The 25,705-nt window shown below is 50.3% G+C and overlaps 1 protein-coding gene and 1 long non-coding RNA gene across 3 annotated transcripts in view; one reads left to right on the top strand and one right to left on the bottom strand.

Moving 5' to 3' along the window:
* The window catches only part of LOC130266098 (zinc finger protein OZF-like), a 793,423-nt gene that overhangs the window by 761,114 nt on the left and 6,604 nt on the right, over positions 1 to 25,705 (bottom strand). Inside the window, exons 1-3 of one of the 2 annotated variants that reach the window (XM_056515416.1) lie at positions 17,651 to 18,434; positions 16,840 to 16,918; positions 14,122 to 16,652 (exon numbers count right to left, since the gene is read on the bottom strand). In XM_056515416.1, coding sequence (XP_056371391.1) covers positions 15,079 to 16,652; positions 16,840 to 16,891 — 1,626 coding nt within the window. In that variant the 5' untranslated portion in view covers positions 16,892 to 16,918; positions 17,651 to 18,434 and the 3' untranslated portion in view covers positions 14,122 to 15,078. Of the gene's footprint in view, positions 1 to 14,121; positions 16,653 to 16,839; positions 16,919 to 17,650; positions 18,435 to 25,705 lie in introns of those variants that run through there. The other variant, XM_056515414.1, reaches the window with a different exon arrangement.
* On the top strand, positions 18,445 to 20,665 carry LOC130266202 (uncharacterized). Its single transcript, XR_008842753.1, has 2 exons — positions 18,445 to 19,873; positions 20,428 to 20,665. It is a non-coding gene; the product is annotated as an uncharacterized LOC130266202 (long non-coding RNA).

Here is a 25,705-nt window from a genome sequence, read left to right as displayed (position 1 = left end):
CTACTACAGAAACTATGTGTAAGGGACAATACCAGAGCTATTTCTGGATAAGAAAATAAACCTAGGGACCACAGAGGTATTAAGACCTCAAAAAACCCTAGGGACCAGAAACACATGCAGGCCTCCACCCCAAGAGACATTATGAGTTCAAACAACATAGCCAGTAATTGGAATCAAAATATTATTAGAACAAAGATTTTTCCACCTTCTCGAGCCCCACACTGGGCACCAAGATATTTGTTCTGGTTTAGGGTAAATTTGGGGAAAACCTCCGGAAGGAGCCCCCAGAAAATAAACCCCCATGACCGGGTTCCGGAAGAATTTCCTCAGAAAAAAGTGAAAAAACCTTTTTATTTAACAAACAAAACACTCCCCAACACAAGAAAAAAAAAAAAAATAAGAACAGCCCCAGATGACACAAATCTCTTTCACCACTCTGAGAGGATGACAAAGTCAGAAAGTCTCTCCTGCGAGTGGTCGGCCAGTTATTGGTCTCCAGTGCTGGGGATGACTGCTGCAGATCACAAAATGCAGACTCACGGTGTTCCTTGGTGTTTCCCAGGTCCTGGTCCGGAAGAGGTTCAGGTGGTATTCAGGAAAAGGAAAGAAGGAAAGAAAAAAAACAGTCCAGGGAAAGAAATTGGACTGCCTAGGTAAACTAGCTAATAAGCAAAAGCAAAAGCAAGCAAGCAAGCCAGCCTAGACTCTCCTAAGCACAGACCATGGGGGACGTGAACTGGCTGATAACCAGACAAAACAAACCTTCCTTTTCAGAGTCAGTCCTGAAAGCACAGAACATAATATCAGGCATAAACAGAAGACACAATAGGGCATACAAGACCCATAACGTCAACCCAGGATATGTTGCCAATCTAAGTCTCTCTTTGACACCTTGTCCTGGTTTAAAGGAGAGGTGTCTGCCAGTAAAGGCAGAAATTTTCCTTTGAAACAGAGACCCGAATTCCACTCCCCCTGCAAATATTATAAACGTTTGAATCAAGGACTCTGAGGCAGAGATAAGGGGATAGGAATAACAGCTCTTTTACTAATATATCTAACTGTACCAGCAGAAACAACAGCACTTGTTAAAATTACTAACAAAACAGAACAGATTACTCGGTTCCAGTCTTTTCTTTAGCTGTGAGCACACTCTCTCTCGGCGGGAGCGGAGGCAGGAGCGGGCGGCTCCTCGCTCACCGTTGGTGTCCGGGTGATTCGCTGTGTCCGCAGAGGCAGGAGGCTGCGGCAGGGCAGATCCAGGGCAGGTGATCGCAGAGGGTCTGGCTCTCCTGCCTTCGGCCACGTGGCTCCAAGACCGGGGGGCTCCTCCTTCGAGCTCGCCGGAAACACGAGTCCCCTCCGGAAGCACGAGTGCCCCCCTCCAAGCCGATCCCACTCACCCCTCCCGTCCAGAGCCATCAAAGATCCGCAGTGCGACCGGCCAGCTCCATTGGCATGACAATGGGAAAAATTCCCCAAATTGACACAGTAATAGGAAAACACTCAACCCCCAATACACCTCTATCTGTGCAGCCTGATCTACCTGCTCGTTGTGTTGGTGTTCTTCAGTAGCCGAACTCTTGGGAACATGGGCATCCACGGACTTTCACAGGTAGCTTCTCTACCTGACTGGCAATGTCTTTCCACTCATCAGCAGCCCAGATTGCTTTTCCTATACGTTTCCAGTTAGACTTTGTCCACCTTTCCAGCCAACCCCACAGAGTATTGGCTTACCATCCATGAATCAGTGTAAAGGTAGAGCTTTTGCCATTTCTCTCTCTCAGCAATGTCCAAGGCCAGCTGAACAGCTTTGAGCTAAGCAAATTGGCTTGATCCACCTTCTCCTTTGGTAGGTTGTGCAACCTGTCATGTGGGGCTCCATATGGCTGCTTTCCACTTCCAGTTCATCCCCACAATGCGTCAGGAACCGTTGGTGAAAAGAGCATAGCGTGTTTCATCTGTTGGCAATTGGTTGTATGGTGGAGCTTCTTCAGCCCGGGTCACTTCTTCTTGCTCCTCTTCGTCAGCGAGACCAAAATCTTCACCTTCTGTCCAGTTTGTAATTATCTCCAAAATCCCAGGGCGATTCGGGTTGCCAATATGGGCGTGCTGCGTAATGAGTGCAATCCACTTGCTCCATGTGGCATTGGTAGCGTGGTGGGCAGAGGGAACCTTTCCTTTGAACATCCACCCCAGCACTCGCAGTCGGGGTGCCAGGAGAAGCTGTGCTTCCATGACAATCACCTCTGAAGCAACTTGAACTCCTTCATAGGCAGCCAAGATTTCCTTCTCTGTGGGAGTGTAATTGGCTTCAGACCCTTTGTAATTACTTCTCCAGAATCCTGGAGGTTGGCCTCGAGTCTCACCAGGCACCTTCTGCCGAAGGCTCCAGGACAGACCATGGTTCCCAGCTGCAGAGTAGAGCCTCTTGTCCCGTCCTGACTGGGCCAAGGGCCACTGCATGAGCGATCTCCTGCTTGATCTGGGCAAAGGCTTGCTGCTGCTCAGGGCCCCAGTGGAAATCGTTCGACTTGTGGGTGACCAGGTAGAGACGGCTCACAATCTGGCTGTGCTCAGGGATGTGCATTCTCCAAAAGCCTATGGCACCTAGGAAAGCTTGTGTTTCCTTTATGCTTGTTGGTGGAGACATTGGGGTGATCTTATTGATGATCTCAGTGGGGATCTGGCGCCCTCCGTCTTGCCACTTCACTCCCAGGAACTGGATCTCTCAGGTAGGTCCTTAGACTTTTCTCTTTTTTAATGACGAAGCCAGCTCCTGGCAAAATCTGGATGATCTTCTTTCCTTTCTCAAATACCTCCATTGCCATTTTCCCACACACAATGATGTGATCGATGTACTGAAATATTCTGGAGCCTCTCACTTTTCCAGTGCAGCCTGGATCAGTCCATGACAGATGGTGGGGCTGTGTTTCCACCCCTGGGGCAGTCGGTTACAGGTGTACTGCACGCCCCTCCAGGTGAAAGCAAACTGAGGCCTGCACTCTGCTGCCAAAAGAATGGAGAAAAATGCATTGGCGATGTCGATGGTGGCATACCACTTTGCTGCCTTGGACTCCAGCTCGTACTGGAGTTCCAGCATGTCTGGCACGGCAGTGCTCAGTGGTGGAATCACTTCATTCAATGCACGATAGTGTACAGTCAGATTCCAATCTCCATCAGATTTGCACACATGCCAGATGGGGCAGTTGAAGGGTGAGTGGGTTTTACTGATCACCCCTTGGCTCTCCAACTCACGGATCATCATGTGGATGGGGATCACAGCATCTCAATTTGTCCGGTACTACCAGCGGTGCACTGTCAAGGTGGCAATTGGTACCTGTTGCTCTGTCACTTTCAGGAGTCCTACTGCAGATGGATTTTCTGACAGTCCAGGCAAGGTGTTCAACTGCTTAATGCTCTCTACAGCAACTATTCCAAAAGCCCACCTGAAACCTTTTGGGTCTTCGTAATAGCCAATATGGAGGAAGTCTATGCCTATAATGCGTGGTGCCACTGGGCCAGTTATAATAGGATGTTTCCGCCATCCCTTCCCTGTCAGGCTCACCTCAGCTTCCAGCAACGTCAGTTCCTGTGATCCCCCTGTCACCCCAACAATGGAAACAGATTCTTTCCCCACATGTTCTGATGGTATCAGGATGCATTGTGAACCAGTATCAACTAACACTCTATGTTTCTGTGGCTCTGATGTGCCATCGCACCCACACTATCCAATAGACTCTGTTATCCCATGTCTCTCCCTGGCAAGAGGCAGGGCCCCTCTAGTCCTGTTTATTATTCCTTTCCTGTGCATACATAGTCGAGGTCCCTTCCTGGAGATCCAACAGATCATACTCCCTTCTGTAATACCCTGCACCTTGATCATGGGAGGTTGAGGCTACCTTCACTTTAGTGTGGCTCCCTCGGTTAGCATTTCCCTCCCTGAGTTGACGCACCCATGCTGCCAGGACAGAGTTGAGTTTCCCATCCCATTTTTCCATGTCTTCCCCATGGTCTCACAGGAAGAACCACAGGTTAGCTCGTGGGGTGTACCCTCTCTCCCTAGCTGGGGGGTGTAGGGCTCTAGAATTGGGGCCTGTGACTCGCACTGGTCCTGCACTGATCTTCTTCATCTTTTCTCTCATCTCCCTCACCTCACCTCTCAACCCTCTCATTCCCTTCACCTCCTCTTCGTCGTCCTTGGCCACAGCAGAGACATTGGCCTGCATTGGGCCATTCACCATACTCTCAAAATTTCTGAGCTTGTTGGCAACAGGACCCATTGTCTCTTGGTGGTCATCAGCACCGATCATTGCAATGAAGGTGGTATATTGAGATGGCCCCAGGTTTGCCAGATTCCATAGCATCTGCCCTGTGCACCTGACCTTGTCAGGGTCATTGTCATGCTGTCCATCCCTCCCAAAGAGTACCTCCAATACTGCCACTTCTCTCAGCTGCTGGATCCCTTTCTCAAGCGTCTTCCAGCGCATTCTATGGTAGTGCTCCTGCATTCTCTGTTTATTGACAAACCTCTCTCTTACACACATTAAAAGCCGTCCCAGAGGGAAATGAGGCCTTGCTTCTTTAAGTATATCTGGTCCACACCTGAGTCCTGAGTCAAGGGTCTCAAATTCCTGGCGTCAGTACCATCTAATTGTACACTTGTTCCCATAAGGTCCCAGATCCAAAGTAACCAGGTTGTAAAAGCCTCACGGCCCCGCCATGCAATGTCTTTACTCAGATTATGGAGACTGTCGTATGAGAGGGACTCTGTGAGAATCTCAACCTCTGGCTCTCTTGCTGGTTTTGAGGACCCTCCTGTCTGACCCTCATTATGTAGGTGCCTTGTTTTAATCTTAGACTTTCTAATTTCCACAGGGGCAACTGCTGCTGGCTGTGGCTGCTCCTGTGATCCAGCTGGAACCTGGACAGGTGTAACATTCGTGTGTTCCACTGCAGCACCATCTGACTCTCCCTGTTTAGGGCAGCGGGAGGGTTTCTCACCAGCTGGGGAAAAGTGCTCCTTCAACATCTGGCCTATCTCCTACACAACAACCCCCACCCACTCTCAATGGTTCCTTTATGTGATGGGCTCTGTGGCAGGATCAGGCTTTGGGGAAGCATCCCTTGTCCCTGGGTCAGGGTCATGTTCTGGGGGAGCATCCCTAGTCCCTGGGGTAAGGTCAGGCTCTGAGGCAGCACCTCTATTCCCTGGGATAGGTGTCAGGGTTGTTTTCCAGGCCAATATTCCCATATCTCTAAATGCCAAATAAAACAGGCATATCAGCAACACTAGCCACTGTATGATATCATTAGCATTTAAAGCGGATCTGAACTCCTTGAAAACTGGTGGAGTAGCCTCAAAAAACTGGGTGATGTGTTGGGAGAAGAATTCCTCTGAATTCACTTCCTCACAGTAGGTATCATTATTGAAGTAACCCCAGAAACACACAGTCAGATTACGATAGCTCTGGATCCATGTGGCCACTTCCTGAAAAAATTAAAAAAACCATGAATTCCTGACATAATCAACCCACCAAATGAATCAGATAATAGCTACAGTAATTTTGGTGAGGGAGCCCATATACAAATAAGGTCATGCAAATGGGAGAGAGATATCTGTGATCACATGGAACCCAAGCCAGATTAAACTGGGCAACATGTTGCCACTTAGCACACGAAATCTTAGGTAACTCAAGAGCTGTTATTCCTGTCTTAACCCTCCTCTCAATGCCCTCTGCCCCACGTCTGGTTCGCCAAAATCTGTCCTGCTTTGAAGGACAGATGTCTGCCAATAAAGGCAGAAGCTCCTCTTTGAAATAGAGAATGTAAGTCCTCTCCCTCCCAATTATTATAATTTTTGAATCAGGAACTCTCAGGCAGAGATAAGGGCGTAGCCTCCTACCACTGAGACCACAGCTGACCACCAAGATTCGAACGGTGAGTGGCGAGCTGTTCCTCCACAATGGTAGGAGGCTGGAGCAGAGGAGATGCAGAGCAGTGTCCCACAGCAGAGAGCCTGGCTTCCCCGGCATTCGGATGGCGTGGGCTGGAATCGGGCCTTCCTCACTTCCTCCAGACCCCAGTGCCGACTGAAAAGCCCTGGAAGCCAGCCCCCACCTACCCCTTTGTCTCGAGCCCTGAAAAAGCCTGGGTATAACCCAGCAGGCTTCGTTAGCATAATAATGGAAAAAATTTTCAAGCTAGGACCGTAAGGGAACAAACCCCAACACTCAACATATGTATATGTAACACCCTGTAACTCCCTCCTAGCTCTTCACTCAGAGGGAGCTAGAGTTGTTACATTAGATAAACGAAGGAATCCAAAATAGGCTCTTTATCTATCTCAGGGTTCCTTTATTGCATGGTGACCTCAGGGAACAAAGAGGGTTAGGGTCTCAGACAAAGGTCTTTTTCTAGGGAAAGGGTCAGGGAGGGGATTTGGCTTTCTGCCAATAGGATAGGGACACGGGGTTAGGGTAACAGGAGAGATAAGGGAGGAAAGAGGCCCCTATGGCTTTCTGCCAATAGGATAGGGACCTGGGAAGGGTTAAACATTCCTTATACCTCTAGGTATTGAGTTACAACATGTATATATATATATCTAAGAGGATATTGGTTTGGGTATGATATAGATGATAATAGATTAAGGGGTGGATTATGGCCTACATATCTTACCTACAATGTAAAGATATGCCCAAAAGTATGTATGCTATCACTGTCTGCTGAAGCCAGGTGGGGCAGTGATTCTCATCTCTGTGGGAGAAATCCTCTGCTAATATGCCATCTGTTAAAAACCAGATGGGGAAATGTTCTTTATCTTTCCCTTGACCCATCCTTCCTCCAGGAAGATATCTTCTGTGAATGGGCCAGTTAGTTCCGCTGCATGACTGATAAAATTACTTCAGCCCATTGTGAGATTGTCCACCCAGGGGGAGGAGCCAAGCGTTTCCTACCTAGATAAAATCTGGGATTTGGAACACGAAAGCAGCCCTTAGCCACTGCTTTCCAAAGGACAAGAGCTACTAGAACTTCTATAGTACCATGGCTTCAAGACCACTTCATCTGGGCTGCTGCCACCACTCTAACTAATAGGGTGTCAGATTGTATTCTGACACGGTCAGTGGTTTTTCTTTTGTACTATTGCTTGTATTTTCTTCTTTTTCCTATTAAATTGGATTTCTAATGTGGAGTCTCTCACTAGTTTTGCTTTCAAAACCATTACATAGATTCCTAGAACCTAATAGCCGTTGTAACACCGTTGGGCCTAACAGAACAAAGGGCTATTGTGACATCATCGGGTCTAAGAGAACCAACAAGCAATTATGACACCATGCGGCCATAAAGATAAAAGGGGGCCTTTCTGGCACCATGAGGCCTGATGGAAAGAAGGATCCATTGTGACACCATGGGGCCTAAGGGAACCAAGGGATCATTGTGAAAGTGTGGGGCCTAAGGGAACCAAGGGACCATTGTGACACCATGGAGCGTCAGAGAACCAAAGGGCAATTCTGACACCATAAGACCTAACAGAATCATGGGGACATTGTGAAACCATAAGGCATAACAGAACCAAGGTACATTGTGACACCATTTGGCCTCATGCAACCAAGGATCCATTGTGACACCATAGGGCCTAATGAAACCAAGGGATCATTGTGACACCGTGGGGCATCACAGTGCCAAGGGACCATTGTGAAACCATGGGGCATCACAGACCCAAGGGGCCATTCTGACAACATGGGGCCTAAGAGACTAATGGGCCATTGTGACACCATGGGGAATAACAAAACCAAGGGACATTGTGATACCATTTAGCTGCACAGAACCAAGGGGCCATTGTGACACCCTGGGGCCCAATGGAAGCAAGGGGCCATTGTGACACCATTGTGCCACATGGAACAAATGATCCAATGTGACACCATGGAGCCTAACAGAACCAAGGCCAGATTGTGACACTATGGGGCCTCATGAAAACTAGAGGCCATTGTAACACCATGGGGCCTTGTGGCACCAAGGGGCCATTGTGACACCATGTAGTTTCATGGAATCAAGATGCCATTGGGCCCAAAGGAACCAAGGGGCCATTGAGACACCATAGGACCTCGTGCAACCAAGGGGCCATTGTGACACCACTGTGTCCCATGAAACCAATGGTCCATTGTGACACCATAGGGCTTTACAGAACCAAGGGCCCATCATGTCACCATGGGACCTCATGGCACCAAGGGGCCATTGTGACACCATGAAGACTAACAGGACCAAGGGGCCATTACGACACCATGGGTCTTAACAGAACCAAGAGGCCATTTTAACACTGTGTGGCCTTGTACAAATACGGGACCATTGTGGCACCACTGGGTCTAACAGAACCACCATAGAGCCAAGGAGCACCACAACACCATTGTGATACCATGAAGCCGAACAGGACCAAGGGGGCATTGTGACACCATGGGGCCTCATGGAACCAAGCTGCCATTGAAACACAAAGAACCACAACACCATTGTGATACCATGAAGCCAAACAGGACCAAGGGGCAATTGTGACACCATGGGTCTTCATGGAAAGAAGGGACCATTGTGACACCATGGGACCTCATAGAACCAAGGGGCCATTGTGAATCTGTGAGGCCTAACGAAAGAAAGGGGCTGTTGTGGTATCAATGTGCCTTATGGATCAAGAGTCCCTTTTGACACCATGGGGCCAAACTAAACCAAGGGAGAATTGTGACACCATGGGGCCTAACAGAAGCAGGTGGCCATTTTGACATCATGGGGCCTGAGGACAAAAATGAGCCATTGTGACACCATGAGGCCAGACAGAAAAAAGGTGCCACCCTGACAGCATGGGACTTCATAGAACCAATAGACCACTGTGAAACCATGGAGCCACATAGATCTAAGAGGCCATTGTGACACCATGGGCCCTCATGGTGATACCATGGTGCATCAGGGAATCAAGGACTACACGGGTCCTAACGGAACCAAGCTGCAATTGTGAAACCATGTGAACTCATAGAAGCAAGGGGCCACTGTGACACCATTTAACTCCATAGAATGATGGGTTCATTGAGACACCATAGGGCCTAACAGAACCAAAGGGACATTGCGACATCATGGCACCCACTGGAACCAATGAGCCATTTTGACACCATGGGGCCTAAGAGAACCAAGGGGCCATTGTGACAACATGGGGCATAATGGCACCAAAGGGATATTGTGACTCCATTCGGCCTGACAGAATCAAGATGTCATAGTGACACCATGGGGCCTCATAGAACGAAGGGCCGTTGTGACTGCATGGGGACCAACAGAATGCAGGCACCATTGTGGCACCATGGGGCCTCACGGAACCAAGGGACCATTGTACCACTGTGGGGCCTCGTCTAACCAAGGGGCCATTTTGATCGCCATAGGGCCTAATAGAACCAAGGGGCCATGGTGGCACTGTGGGTCCTAAAAGAACTGTGGGGAAATTGTGACACCATGGGGCATAACAGAACGAAGATGTTTTGGTGACACCATATGGCCTAAAATATGAAGGGTCCATTGTCACATCATGGTGTCAACCGGAACTAAGGTGTCATTATGACACCATGGGGCCTCACAGAAATAAGGGCCCATTATGACACCATGCAGCCTATCTCAACCAAGGGGCCATTGTGACAACATGGAACCTAACAGAACCAAGGGGCCATTGTGACACCAGGGGACCTCATGGAACCAAGGCACCATTGTGACATTGTGCGTCCATAGATAACCAAGGGACCCTTCTAACACAATGGGGCCTCATAGAAGCAAGGGTGCATTGTGACACTATGGACTCTAATGGAACCAAGGAGCCATTGTGACACCATGGGGCCCAACAGAACACAGGGTCTGTGTGGAGAGTATTGTTCAAACTTGGTTAGCTGAGAGAGGATATAGTCAAGCAGAGTTACTGCAGATGGTTTAAGTAGAGCAAAGGCTAGCCCAAGGACAAAGGTCCTTGTGACAAGGGGGTTGTGGTAACAATGCTTATTGCAGCAAGAAAAAACAGAACTAAAACAGAACTAAAAACCGCAGACATATAACAGCAAACCACAGAAATGTAAAAGCAATTAAAAACAAAATATTGCAAAACTAACTTATGCAAGATGAAGATAACCAATAATGAGCTTGGCTTTTGTAATATGTATGAAGCTAATTAAGAAGTGTATAAAAGCAAAACTGTTTTATTAATAAATCGGAGTCTTGCTGATAACCATCTGGTGTCCGCAATCTCACTTTCTCCGACAGGTCCGTTGTGACACCATGGGCCCTCATGAAACCAAGGGTCAATTGTGACCCCCACGTGGCCTAACAGAACCCAGGGAGCATTGTGACACCATTGTGCTGTATGAAACCAATCGTCCATTGTGACACCATTGTGCTTTATGAAACCAGTGGGCCATTGTGACACCATTGGTCCAAACAGAAACAAGGGGACAACGCGACACTATTGTGCCACCTGGAACCAATGGTCTATTTTGACGCCATGGGGCCTAACAGTATAAAGGGGCCACTCTGGCATGACTAGGTCTCATAGAACCAATGGATCATTGTGACACCATGGGACCTCATGACAGCAAGGGGCCATTTTGAACACCATGGGAGCTCATAGAAGCAAGGGGCCATTTTAAGCACCATGGAGCCTAATAGAATCAATGGGCCATTGTGACACCAAGGGTCCTAAAAAAACTGAGGGGAAATTGTGACACCATGGGTCATAACAGAACAAAGGGGCTTTGGTGACACCATGGGGCCTAAGAGAACCAAGGGGCCAATGTGACACCATGGAGCATAATGGCACCAAGGGGTCATTTTGAACACAATGAGGCATAATAGAACCAAAGGGGCTTTTGTGCCACCATGAGTCCTCTCAGAATCAAGGCGCAATTGTGACACCAAGGGGCCTCATAGAACCAAGGGGGTATTGACACACCATGGAATCTAACAGAACCAAGGGGCCATTGTGACACCGTGGGGCCTCATAGAACCAAGGGGCCATTGTGACATCATGGGTGCTAATAGAACCAATGGTCAGTTGTGACCCCCATGGGGCCTAACAGAACCCAGGGGCTGTTGTGACACCATTGTTCCGTATGAAACCAATGGTCCATTGTGACACCGTGGGGCCTCATAGAACCAAGGGGCCATTGTAAAACAATGGGACCTCACGGAACTAAGGGGACATTGTGACACCATGAGGTCTCAAAGAACCAAGGGTGAATTAGACACGCTGGAGCCTAATGAAACCAAGGGTCCCTTGTGACACATGGAGGCTCATAGAACCAAGAGGACTTTGTAACACCATGGTGGCTCATAAAACCAAGGGGCCATTTCAACATCATGGGACCTCATGGTACCAAGGGGCCATTGTGACACATGGTGCCTCATAGAACCAAGGTGCCGTTGTGACACCAAGATGGCTCATGGCGCCAAGGGACCAATTTGAACACTACGGGAGCTCATAGAACCAAGAAACAATTTGAACACCATGGGGCCTAATAGAACCAAGAGGCCATGGTGACACTGTGGGTCCTATCAGAAGTGAGGGGAAGTTGTAATCCCATGGGGCATAACGGGACCAAGGGGCTTTCATGAAACCATGGGGCCTTATGGCACCAAGGGGCCATTTTGAACACCATGGGGCCTAATACAACCAAAGGGGCTTTTGTGCCACCATGAGTCCTCTCAGAATCAAGGCGCAATTGTGACACCAAGGGGCCTCATAGAACCAAGGGGGTATTGACACACCATGGAATCTAACAGAACCAAGGGGCCATTGTGACACCATGGGACTTCATAGAACAAAGTGCCATTGTGACACCATGGGGCCAAACAGGCCAAGGTGCCATTGTCACTCGATGCTGTCCACTGAAACCAAGAGGCTGTTGTGAGACCATGTAGTCTAAGAGAACCAAGGGGCCATTGTGACACCATGCAACCTAACAGAACTATGGTGCCATTCTGATACTATAGGGCCCCATGGCACCAAGGGGCCATTTTGAACCCAGTGGTGCCTAATAGAAGTGGTTGGCATCATGGCATCAGGCCTGGGAAATGAGGCTGGGAACTGGGACTGGGGCTAGGCACTGGGGCTAAACACTGGGGCTGGACACCACGACTGGGCACTGACACTGGGGACTGGACAGTTGGACTGCACAGCTGGGATGGGCACTGAGACTGGACACAGGCACTGGGCACTGGCACTGGACATCAGCACCGGGGCTGGACACTGGGAATGGACACCAGAACTGGGCACGGAGGCTGGACACCAAGGCACGATACTGGGGCTGCGCATCGGAACTGGGCACTGAACCAGGATCAGGATAAACCCCTCTGGTCCCTTGGTCTCCCTGAGCCCCGCTTTGCCAACCCAAAGCTTGGCTGCATCAGATCCAAGCAGGATTTGGCACCTTTGGGGGATGTCTCCGAGGCAAAGAGGGGTCTCTGGGTACTGGGTGTGCTGGCTCTGGCCCCCTCCAGACCCAGATAGCAGGATGCCCTGGCAGGCTGAAAGAAGCCCTAAAATGAGACTCCATCGCCCCCACCAACCTCCCAGTTCATCAATTTCAAGTTGGGCACCCCCTACCCCAGACCACCCCCTGCCCCCTCAAGGGTGCTGGTCCTGGGGGTGGCACACAGCTGTCCCTGTCCCCTCCTCCAGGGGCTGTTGTGGAAGAGGCTCCTCCAGGAGAGGAAAAGTCACAGTAGCACCACAGTTCACAGAATTAATTATGTTGGAAAAGACCTCTGAGATCATCAAGTCACACCTATGACCTAACAACACCTCATCAACTAAACCATGGCACTGAGTGCCACATCCAGTCTGTTTTTATACATCTCTAGGAGTGGTGACTCTACCACCTCCCTGAGTAGCCTCTTCCAATGCCCAATCACCCTTTCAGTAAAGAAATTTTTCCTGGCATTTTCCTAGCTTAAGATTGTGTAATCTCCTTCTGTCAGTGGATGCCTGGGAGAAGAGAGCAGCCCCCATCTGATTACAGCCTCCTCCCAGGGAGTTGTAGAGAGTGCTGCAGTTGTGACAGTAGTGACAGACACAGTGGGGAGAGTTGTGGGGTAGGAGGGGTCCCAGTGACACTGCTGTCCCTGTAGGGTCCCTGTTTGGGAGTCCCAGTGACACTGCTGCCCCTGCACAGTCTCTGGTTGGGGGTCCCAGTGACATTGCTGTCCCTGCACAGTCCCTGGTTGGGGGTCCCAATGACACTACTGTCCCTGCACAGTCCCTGTTTGTGGGTCCCAGTGACACTGCTGTCCCTGCAGGGTGCCCACCAGAGCCATTTGGTAAGTGCTAGGGGGTCCCAGTTACATTCCTGTCACCACCAGAGCAGTTTTGGGGACATTCTGGTGACACTGCTGTGTCTGCAGGGTCCCTCTGAGTGCAGCAATCAGAAGAGTTCCCAGCTCACAGAGCCCCACTCACAGGGACCTTGCTGCTCACCCTGCTGCAGCCAGTACAGCCCCAATGGGCTCCTCTGCACCCCTGTTTAGAGGGCCCCAAGGGATGACTTTTATCACAAGGTTTCATCCTGGCCCCACTTTTGATTGACAGCTTTCTCTGCAAGTGTGATGTTATAAGTACATATTACATCACTGGCTTTTCACAAATATTAAAATGAATGGTCTATATATAATGTTAGAAAACTTTGCTCTATTAATATAGTTTCTTTTAGTTCTGGTGATAGTAAAACTTAGAAATAGTAGTGTGATAAATATTGATTTTTCTTGGACTGGAGCATGGTCATATAAAAAGATTTTGTTCATGTAAGTAACTCAGAGAATGGTAAAAATCAGGAAATTCCTCACAATCTTGGATTATCCTATCTGGATGAAGACAGGTGTGATGAACACTAGAACTCCAGGGAAGGAGTTTACTGATCCCATTATCTGGGAGGGGGCCTACAAGAAGGAGCCACAAGGAGAAAAAAAAAAGAAAAGGAACAAAAAGGTTCATTTATACGTTGGAGAGAGGGAGATTTTGAGTAATTCATGAAGGTCTATGAATATGAAACATGTTGATGCATTTAACGAAGTGTTTTCTGAGCTAATGTTTGTTCTTGGCTGATTGTCAAGCACCTGGCCATTATAAACTTTTGCTTTATTGGTTGTCACCTATTGTCTTTTATGAAACCTTTTAAAATATACCAGGAAAGTGAACCGCGTTTCTCACATTGTAATAAAAACCATCCCTTGTACCCCATGTCCACATCCATGGGATACACCCCCATGTCACCATCTATGTCAGTGATCTCCCATGCCTGATATATCCATCCACAGCCCTGTCCACACCAATGTCCATATCCATGTCCATGTCCATGTCCATATCCATGTCCCTGTGCCCACCATGTCCCCACCCACGTCCACAATGTCTCCATCCATGTCTTAATTCAATGTCTCTATTATTATCCCAATGTTGCGTGAAGTGTGAAGGAATGAAGAAAAATGAAAGAAAATCAAGGCCAAAATAAAAGAATTTACCTGTCCATGCTGACTGAGTATGCATGTGCTTGGATAGGTGCAAAGAACCGTTTTCAGAGGCCTTCCCACTCCACTGTCTCCAAAATCTTGGTTTTCTGCCCCAGTCCATCACTATTTGGCTGTGGAAGATGCCAGTGGCCCAGGCAGAATTAGAATCATGGAATGATTTAGGTTGGTAAAGACCTCCAAGACCATCCAGTATTCTTTGATGCCAACATATGAAATGACTGGATGCAAAAGGAGATATTTTTTGGGGTGGAAATTAAAATCCGCTGTCCCAAATGAATTCCTGACGTCAGTCTGCATCCCAATGGATTTTTGGCCCGCTAAGTCCAGGTGCCCACAAAGAGCCAGGAAGATGTGGACACTACCAGCCAGGTGAGCTCCCGACATGGATCACCAGGACCATAGATCACCAAGGCTCTGCCCAATGAGGGTAACTGGGGAGCATCCAACGGGGTCCTCCAGTGGGGATGGAGCTGGAGCAGCGCACGAAGTTTTTCCTGCACGCGGGGCACTCACAGGGCTTCCCTTACCAGTGCCCCCGTTGGTGTTGGGTCACAGCAGAGTTCTGGGAGAAGCTCTTCCCACACTGGGGACACTGTTAGGGCCTCTCCCCAGTGTGGATTCACTGGTGGGTGATGAGGGTGGAGTTTTTCTTAAAGCCTTTCCCGCAGTCGGGGCAGCAGAAGGGTCTCTCCTCTCCTCTACGTGAATCTGCTGATGCTTGAGCAGATAGGATCTCCTTTGAAACCTCTTCCTACACTCAGGACACTCATAGGGCTTCTTCCGGGTGTGGATCCTCTGGTGGACAATCAGGTTGGATCTCTGGCTGAAGCTTTTCCCACATTCCCCACACTCGTAGGGCCGTTCCCCAGTGTGGATCCTCTGGTGGACAATCAGGTTGGATCTCTGGCTGAAGCTTTTCCCACATTCCCCACACTCGTAGGGCCGTTCCCCAGTGTGGATTCTCTGGTGGCAGATCAAACTGGACCTCACGCTGAAGCCCTTCCCACATTCCCCACACTCGTAGGGCCGTTCCCCGGTGTGCACTGTCAGGTGTTGGATAAGTTCAGAGGTGTCACGGAAGCCCTTCCCACATTCCCCACACTCGTAGGGCCGTTCCCCACTGTGGATCCTCTGGTGGACAATCAGGTTGGAGCTACAGGTGAATCCCTTCCCACATTCCCCACACTTGTAGGGCCGTTCCCCAGTGTGCACTGTCTGGTGGCGGATCAGGTGGGAGGTGTTTCTGAATCCCTTCCCACATTCCCCACACTCATAGGGCCGTTCCCCAGTGTGCACTGTCTGGTGGCGGATCAGGTGGGAGGTGTCTCTGAATCCCTTCCCACATTCCCCACACTCGTAGGGCCGTTCCCTAGTGTGCACTGTCTGGTGGCGGATCAGGTGGGAGGTGTCTCTGAATCCCTTCCCACATTCCCCACACACATAGGGTCGTAACCCAGTGTGGATCATCCGGTGGCAGGTGAGGTTGGAGCTCTTCCTGAACCTCATCCCACATTCCCCACACTCGTAGGGCCATTCCCCGGTGTGGATCCTCTTGTGGTAGAGCAAACTGGAGCTCTGGTTGAAGCTCTTCCCACATTCCCCACACTCGTAGGGCCGTTCCCCAGTGTGAGTCCTCTGGTGGATGATCAGGCTGTAGCTCCATCTGAATCCCTTCCCACATTCCCCACACTCGTAGGGTCGTTCCCCAGTGTGCACTGTCTGGTGGCGGATCAGTTCGGAGGTGCTTCTGCAGCCCTTCCCACATTCCCCACACTCGTAGGGCCGTTCCCCAGTGTGGATCATCTGGTGCCGGACCAGGTTGAAGCTCCTGTGGAAACTCTTCCCACATTCCAAACACTGGAGGGGCTTTTTGCCATCATGAAGCTGCTCACGGACCCTCAGCTCAGAGCTCTGGCCAGATCTCTGGCCGCCTGGCCAGCCCAAGCTAGGTTTTTCCTTCTCGGATCCCCATGATCTGCGTTTGCAGCCCCTCCTTGTGTGGGATCTCCGCGGCGTTTCCTCCCCGTTGCATTCCTGCACTGTGGAGCCGCTCCAAACAGCCTCTTCCACAAGGTTCTGCTGCAGGGATTTGTCCTCCATGGTCTCTGCCCTCAGCGCCTTGTCTGGGGGAGGAAGGATAACAAGAGGATGGGATTTGCCATCATGCTAGAGGGAAGGGGAAGGAGATCCCCCCCAGTCATCCCTGGGTAGAATGGCATTGAAAGTTGGGCTGTCCTGCAACCAGAGGCCAGGCTAGGATGGGAGATGGAGCAGGACAGAGAGGGAGAGGGGCAGTGACTTTCTCCTCACCTGCCTGGCTGTCCCGGGGCATCTTCTTCTTCCTCACAGCCTTTTCCTCCATCTTGGTAAGACTTGGGAATGGGAAATCCTGGTTTGGGGGAAAAACAAGACGTGAGTGCAATGGCTTTGAAGGTTCCCGCTCTCCGAGTGCATCTCTAGAAATCCCTGGGTGCCTGGAATCTATAAAAAGCTCCAAAATTCATGAAAGAGCCCAAAAACACTCTCCCAGGAGTTCCCTGTTTGTAGGGTCCGCACTTTGGGGTTATGGGGGTCCATGTTCTCAGAGCTGCTGGGGGAACCGTGGTTCGAGAGGATCCTCACTCTCCCGCTCCGGCTCAGGCATGCTGAGGGTGTTTCGGGGGTCCCAGAGCAAATCCTGCCCTGACGCGGCTCCCCCCACTCCAGGCACTCAGGTCTTCCCCCGCTCCCCATCAGCACTTCCAGGCTCGGGGGGGCCGAACCCCACTCATCTCTCGGCTCCACCTCCGCTCCAGGATGCCGGGGGTCCCCCAGCTCTGCTGTCGCCCCTCTCCCCACACCGGGGCTCCCGCCTTTCATCCCACGCCTCTCCCGGGGATCCCCAAAACCGATGTCCCGTCCCGCCGGGACCGGGCAATCGCCACGTGTGCCCCTCCAAATCCCCCCAAGAAGCATTTACGGCTCAGCTTTGGATTCCTGCAAGAGCCAAAAACATCCCCTCCTCATATCAATAAAACAATACCTCTCCCAGGGACACCCAAATATATTTGGGACTCGATTCCCGAATCTGCGAGGCACAAACACCACCCCCCATCCCCCAAAACACCAAAACCCAACCAACCGTGCCGGAGCTGCCGCGATAGCCCCGGGGCGCGGGATGCAGGAATGCGATGCTGCCGGGGCCAGCGGAGCTGCGGGCTTAACGGGCTCGCCCCGGAACACCGCGATTCTCCGCCTGCGGCTGCTGCTTCTCTCCCTGCTCCTCCTGCTCCTGCTCCTCCCCTTCCTCTCGCTGCTCCTCCGCTCGCATCCCGCCCCCCTTTGCCACCCGCTGTGCCCCAGGGCCGCCGCAGCAGCGGCTGTTGGGGAGGGGGCAGCACCCCCTGAGCCTGCAGGGGAGACAGAGAAACTGAGAATTAGGAATCGAGCCTCGAGAAATGCTTTGGCTAGAAGGGGGTTGACAAAACCGTATGTTTGCTGGAATTTACGGTGCTTACAAGAACAGGGGGAGAGCAAGGCTACAGGATAAGATAAAGAGCTGGAGTGGGCGAACAGGATGCGAGGACAAAGGCACCACAGGATAAGGGGGATTCTCTAGATCCCTGAACCCAGGGAAACTGGAATTAAAGTCCGGAAGATGACCAAAGGACTACAAAGAATATGTGCAAGGAGAGAGGATGAAAAGGTCAACTGAGAGGAAGACTGTTTGCTTTTTCCCAAGTTGCAGTGTGCAACCAAAAAAGGCTTGTAGCTAATTTTAATATGAAGCGGGGCAGGCAATGAATATGTATTAGGTGTACTGTACAATCCTAGTTTGCACAAATCAAAAAGTGGGGTGCATGTCGCCAAAGGTGTGCGTGTTTTTGGAGGAGCTATGCCCCATGTCCTTCGCGCTGAATAAATACATTCCTTCACAGGGATGGGCAGGGGGCTCGGGGCCCCCCAGTGCAGATCCGTCCGTGCCGTGCCCCTCCCCCCGAGCCCAAATTCCGCTCCCGGGGGTCGCTGGATGCGAGGGGGTGACGCAGGTGGGGTGGGAGTGGGGAGCGCTGGGCGCTGCGGGTCTGCTGCTGTTCCAAATACATATTATGGAATTGGCTTCTCGCTAATATTCAGATAAATACTGTATGTGTAGTGTTAGAATTGTTTTTAAAATATAGTTTTCTTTTAAAAAAGCATAGGCTAATGAAGTGTCTTCGTAATAAATAAACTACCTACTTGTTAAAAACGAGGTTCACTTTCCTGGTAAATTTAGAAAGGTTTAATAAAAGACAGTAAGAAACAAGCAATAAAGCAAAAGATTATAAAGACCAGGTGCTTGACATTTAGGCAAGAGCACACACTAACTCAGAAAACACTTCTTTAAATGCATCAACCTGTTGCATATTCATAGGCCTTCATGCATTATTCAAATTCATGGCCTCTCAAAGTGATCTTAGCATCTTCCTCTCCTCTCGGCTTGACTTGCACAGCTGAGGTGGACGTAAGTGACAGAATGAACATAGAACAGCTTAGACTGGTTTCCTGCTCGGCGGAATGTTTGGGACAGGGATATTTGATAAGTACTGATGACTGAATCTGAGCTGCATCGTGTGATCTTGGCTTTGCAATAGCTGGGAGGAAAGTGAGGGCTAAAGCGACCGCCCCTGGGCCGTGAGGAAAGCGGCCGCAGGCGGCTCGGCCCGGGCGCTCGAGGCTTCTCTGCCCCGGAGAGCCACCAGCCCCCGGAATAGTGCTCCGTTCTTTTCCCCATCGGCCCCTACCGGAATTTTTTTTTTTTGTAAGATTCTTTTTCCTTTATATTTTCTGTTGCCTCCCTTCGCTCCGCCTGCGTCGTCTCGGCCCCGCTGTCACCAGAGCCCGGCCCGAAGCGACCGGCCCGGCCCGGGTTCCCCCGCCCGCTGTGACAGCGCAGGGCCGGGCGCCCTTGGCGGCTTTCGGCTTTGGTTCTGCGCTCTGAGGGGAGGGAATTTTGTGTTTCTGGTGCAGGGCGTTTTATTTTTCGACGCGGCAGGCGGAGGTGCGGGAATGGGCAGGAGTCTTAGACGGGAGTGCGGTAGTTGTTAAGTCTCCCTTTTTCGCCATCGTCACGCTGGTTTTTCTTTCTGATTTCTGTTTTTCCTTCTGTTTTCCCCTTGCTTCCCGCGCCGCCCCTCAGGCTCGGCGGTGGCGCGGGGCACCACGGGAAGGGCTTTTCCCGTCGCCGCCAGCCGAGCGTGAGGGACCCTGGGCGGCGACGGGAGAGGAGGAGGCTGCGCTGGGCGAGCAGCGGGGCCGGGCACGGGCTGCGGGTGATGGCGGGAGAGGAGGAGGCTGCGCTGGGCGAGCAGCGGGGTCGGGCACGGTGAGGCCGGGCACGGGCCGCGGGTGATGACAGGGCCCTGCGTGATGTCTCTTTGCCGAGGAGATTTCTGTGCGGGTCGCTTGGAGTCTTGTTTGATGGCTCTTTCCCCACGCCTCCCCCGCTTCTTCTTCAGCCCGGGCGAGCAGGAGCGCAGCGGGGCGAGGGAGCGATGCAGAAATGGAGGAGGCAGGCGGGGCAGGGGCAGGGTCACGGCGGGTTCAGAGTCCCGCACACCGGGTTTAGGGGTCTCACGCTACTGCCTGTGCAGGGATGGGGCAGGAACTCTGGTGGCTCCTAAAGACTCCCGCTTTCCCTTCCCGGGAGCAGTGGGGCGTGGTGAGGGTGTCTGAGAGGGGAGGAAGATTAAAGGGCCTTGTGATGTCACCGTTGTTATAAGTTCATATTATATTATTCGTTTTTCGCAAATATTAAAACGAATACTAAATGTATAATGTTGGAAAACTTTGCTGTATGAATATAGTTTCTTTTAGTTCTGCTATTAACAAAGCTTAGAAATAGTAGTATGATAAATATCTATTTTTCTTGGACTATAGCATGGTGATGTAAAAAGCTTTTGTTCACATAACTAACTCAGAGAATGGTAAAAAAAGAAGATATTCAGGAAATTCTTCACATTCTTGGATTATCCTGTCTCAATGAATACAGGAGTGATGAACACTAGAACTCCAGGAAAGGAATTTATTGATCTCCATTATCTGGGAATGCACTAACAAGAAGGAGAATGAGCCACAAGCGGAAAAAAAATTAAAATAAAAAGTTTTAAAAAGCTGATTTACGCGTTGAATAATGCATGAAGTTCTATGAATATGCAACATATTTATTCATTTAAGGAAGTGATTTCTGAGTTAGTGTGTGCTCTTGGCTGAATGTCAAGCACCTGACCTTGATAACCTTTTGCTTTATTGTTTGTCTCTTATTGTCTTTTATTAAACGTTTTGAAATTTACTAGGAAAGTGAACCTTACTTTTCACACCATGGAGTACCTGTGACTGCTCCTGACCTCTCTTTAGCAGCCCAGATTCTTCTAGGATGTGACCACAGAGTGCCTGTCATTGCCAGGGACCTCTTGGCTCCTTAGAAGCCCCAGAGAGCCCTGTGATGTCACGGTGGTAGCCTTGTGAGTGCAGGTGAGCTCAGGACTCTTTAAAAACCTGTCTCCCTCTGGGATGTGAGGATGGAAGCCTTGGGAGGGCTTTTGACCTGAGTGCTCTTTACTAGTTTATAGAAACCTGGGATGTCACCATGGAGCCCTTGTCAGTGCCAGTGACATCAGAGTTCTTTGACAGGGTGGAGACACGTGGGATGTCAGCACAGAGCTGCTGTCACTGCCTGTGACCTCACTGTTCTTTAGGAGCATGGCAACCACTGGCATGTCACAATGGAACCCCTCTGAGTGCCTGTGGGAAAGCACTTCTTTAGCAGCCTGGAGCCCCCTGGGATGTTCCTGTGGAATTCCTGTAACAGTGTGTGACCTCATGGTTCTTTTGCAGTCTTCCACACCCTTGGAATGTCACTGTAAAGTACCTGTGAGTGCCTGTGACATCACAGCTGCTTAGCAGCCTGGAGACACTTGTGGTATTGCCATTGAGACCCTGTGATAGCCTGTGAGGTCAGTGTGGTTTGGCAAATGAGAGACTCCTGGAATGTCACCAAGGAGTCCTTGGGATTGCACATGACCTCAGTGTTCTTTAGGATCATAGAGACGACTGGGATGTAACCATGGAACCTCAGTGAGTGCCTGTGCCAAATGGGCTCCTTGGCATGTAGAGACACCTCTTTTGTCCTCTGGTGACTGCTTGGGACCTCACAAGTCTTTGGAAGATGAAAGAGGTCTGGCACATCACCATGGAGTCACTGTGGCCTCATGTGACCTCAGTGCTCTTCAGCAGACCAGAGAGACTTGAGATGTCACCATGGACACCCTGTGCCTGTTTTTGATCTCTCTCCTTTTGAACAGGCTGGAGACTGCTCTGATGTCACCATGGACTGCAGTGGGTACTGGTGATTCAGGGAGGTGAGGGCATGGGAAGGAACATGTGGGAGGTCTCGCTGGGAGCCACTCTGGCACTCAGTTAGCAGGGACAGCACCAGAGCCCAGACCTGGGAAACACTTGTGTCCCCCATGAGCCAAGTCTGATCACAGGTGTGCCCTCTGCTGGGATGGGAGGCCTGTTGTCGCACTGGAACAGGGGACCAGGTGTACCCCATGTCCCCAGCATGCCAAGTCTGGTCACAGAAGGCCAGCTCTACCCACTGGGCTCTCAAACATGGTCTGCCTGCCACCAGCATGGGAGGCTTTCTCTCCTCACCCAGAAGGCCAGGTCTGCTTACCAAAATGACCAGAGTAGTGGTATGAATGGCCAGAATGCCAGCAGGAGATCACCCCACTGCCGAGTGTGCACCAGGCTCAGCAGGGTCTTCTTTCCCCCCCTGATTCTGCCAAGCCTCTTCCCTTGGCTGTGGTTTCACTGGATAGCAGGTTGGGACTGTGAGAATCTTGTTCATCCATTCATGTACATGACTAATAACGAGGTATTTGGCTATTTATCTGTTCTGGGAGAAAACCTCCAAAGGGTCCCCCCCAGGAAGCAAACCCAAGTGGCCCCTTCCCCAACCGAGAAAAAATTTCTTTGGAGAGAAGTGGAAAAAACTTGTTTATTCAAGAGGCAAAGCACTGCCCAGCAGAAAGAATTTACAATACCAAACAACAAAACCTCTGGCTGGTCTGAAGAGGTGATACATTCAGAAAGTCTCTCCTGTGGGTGGTAGCTGGGCTCAGTCTTTTCTCAGTCCCTCCAGCGCTGTAAAATGCCACTGCCCAGGCCAGGCCTCGGTGGGCCACAGGTGCAGGACATAACGGCCATAGCTGCACTCACTTTGCCACTGCGGTCCTGTGCCTAGAGTGGGTCACACTCTGCGAGCAGAAGGCCTTAGATATGGCTTGAGCTGTTGCTCCATGGCCTTTTGGCTTCAGACTGTGTTTGAAGGAGGCGAGGAGGAGGGGGAGATCTTTTGCAGAGGATAAAAAGGATTTATTACTTTGGGGAATCTGGGGGGCAAAAGACAAAAATGGCAAAGGTACAACAACTTAAATATGGGGGAGATTCAAGGGGAAGATACAATTTATTAGAAAATTGGAAAAATTCTGAGGAGTGGTATAGGGCAGAGTTCACAATGGCATTGTCCAATGAGAGAGGTAGTGGGGAAAACTGGGTCACATGGACTAATGAGTTTTAGGGGATTTCCAAAGGGGAATTCCATCAGGGGACTGGCACAAGATTGACAGATAATTCAGGACGGATTGACAAGTTGGGTGGGAGGGTATAATTTTGGACTAAACTATTAACTTGGGCAACAACAGAACATACCATTAACAAGAAGCACACTGCAACAGGGGCAAGCTCCTGGTGTTCCCCCAGGTCCCCAGTCCAGAGCAGGTTCAAATAATTCCAGGAAAAAAAGAGAAAGCCATTTGGGGAACTTCTCTGCTTCAGTTAGTCAAAAACTAATTAAAAACAAAGGAGAGCACTCTCCCTCTATCAACCACGGCAACACAGTCCAGGAGACAAAGCAATAAAATTCTTATCTGTTTGTTTTCAAAACAGCCGCCTCAGACATTCCACCTCTTCTCCTTCCCCCCCTTAACTCTCAGATCCAGCCTTAAAGGTACAAAACTTATTTCTGGGCTAAACAGATGAATGGGGATACAATTCAACATCACAAACTCACCCCAGACATTCCACGCTTTATCCCCATATCGTCAACTCATTACCAAAACTCATATATGAAACCTCAATCCATATATATCCCCATATATCAATCCCTAACAAACCTCAGACATGCACCACTGGGACTTGGTGTCCATCTGCTGTATGTAAGGACTCAGACTGGGCCGGGCCTGCTTGGTTGGTGAAATCTCGTGTGTTAACTAACCAGGTGGCCTTTGCTAGTTCTTGAAAGGTCTCCCACCCAATGCTTTCAGAGTTTTTAAAAGTCCATTGAACCTCTCCACTTTGCTTGCACTGGTGTATGGTAGGGGATGTGGTACATCTTCTCAATGCCGTGTTCCCTAGCCCAGGTGTTGATAAGGCTGTTCTTGAAATGAGTCCCATTGTCAGATTCAGTTCTCTCAGGGGTACCATGCCTCCTTGCTTGCTGGCCTGCCCTCCTCTTTTCACATTGTTTATGGTTAGCGCCTGGAGTTTGAAGAAACTGTCCTTGAGTCAATAGCTGAAATCGGACTATTTTGTCTTCATCACCCTAAGCATAACGGAAAAGCATACCCAAGCACAATAGAAAACTCAGAACTTAAGGCATCACAGGTGCCCTTTCCTAAGTTTGTTTCCCAATTCTTGAAGGTTCCCCCAACAAGTGCCTTCAGGGTAGCCTTGAGTAGGCCACTGCACTGTTCAACTTTCCTGGCAGCTGGTGCATGGTAAGGGATGTGATATATTCATTCATGCCATGTTCGCTGGCCCAGGTGTTGATAAGGCTATTCTTGAAATGGGTCCCAGATTCTGTAGGGGGTGCCATGCCTCCAAAGGACTTGCTGTCCTAGGTCCATGATGGTGTTCCAAGCAGTGGTGTGAGGCACAGGGTAGGTCTCCAACCATCCGGTGGTGGATTCCAGTGGATTCCACCATGGTCAACATGTAGTGCTTGCCTTGGCAGGTTTGAGGCAGTGTGATGTAGTCGATCTGCGAGGCCTCCCCGTACTTATATTTGAACCACTGCCCACTATACCAGAGGGGCTTTACCCGCTTGGCCTGCTTGATGGCAGCACATGCCTTACAATCATAGATAACCTGAGAGATACTGTCCATGGTTAGATCCACCCCTCGGTCTCGTGCCCACTTATAAGTGGCGTCTCTGCCCTGATGACCTGAGGCATCATGAGCCCATTGAGCCAGGAACAATTCTCCCTTGTGTTGCCAATCTAAATCTATCTTTGACACCTCTATCTGTGTGGCCCGATCTACCTGCTCATTGTGTCGGTGTTCTTCATCAGCTAGACTCCTTGGAACATGGGCATCCACATGACGGACATTCATGGGTAGCTTCTCTACCTGACTGGCAATGTCTTTCCACTCATCAGCAGCCCTGATTGGTTTGCCTCTACATTGCCAGTTAGCCTTTTTCCACCTTTCCAGCCAACCCCACAGAGCATTGGCTACCATTCATGAATCAGCGTAAAGGTAGAGCTTTGGCCATTTCTCTCTTTCAACAATGTTGAGGGCCAGCTGGACAGCTTTGACTTGAGCAAGTTGATTTGATCCATCTTCTTCGGTAGCCTGCGCAACCTGTCTTGTGGGACTCCATACGGCTGCTTTCCACTTCCGGTTCATCACCATGGCAGCTTGTAGAACCAAGGGGTCATTTTGAACACCGTGGGGCCTAATAGAACCAAGGGGGCATGGTGACAACATGGGTCCTAACAGAACCAAGGGAAAATTGCAACACCAAGGGGCATAACAGAAACAAGGGGCTGTTGTGACTCCATGAGACTTCATGGAACCAAGGGTCTGTTGTGACACCATGGGGCCTCATGGAACAAAGGGCCCATTGTGACACCATGAGGCCTAAATGAAGCAAGGAGCCACTGTGGCACTATGGCCTCCAGAAAAACCAAGAAGCCATTATGACACCGTGGGGCCTTAACAGAACCAAGGGTCTAGCATGGAAACTTTGTGCTGCCTGTAAGTAATTGTCCATTGTGACACCATGGCACTTTATGGAACCAATGGTCCGTTGTGACATACTTGGAGCTCAGAAAACCAAGGTGCCATTGTGACACCATAGGACCTCATAGAC

Source organism: Oenanthe melanoleuca, unplaced genomic scaffold, assembly GCF_029582105.1.
Source record: "Oenanthe melanoleuca isolate GR-GAL-2019-014 unplaced genomic scaffold, OMel1.0 S001, whole genome shotgun sequence".
In the NCBI taxonomy this organism is placed as follows: Eukaryota; Metazoa; Chordata; class Aves; order Passeriformes; family Muscicapidae; genus Oenanthe; species Oenanthe melanoleuca.
This window is presented reverse-complemented; position numbering and strand designations above follow the sequence as displayed.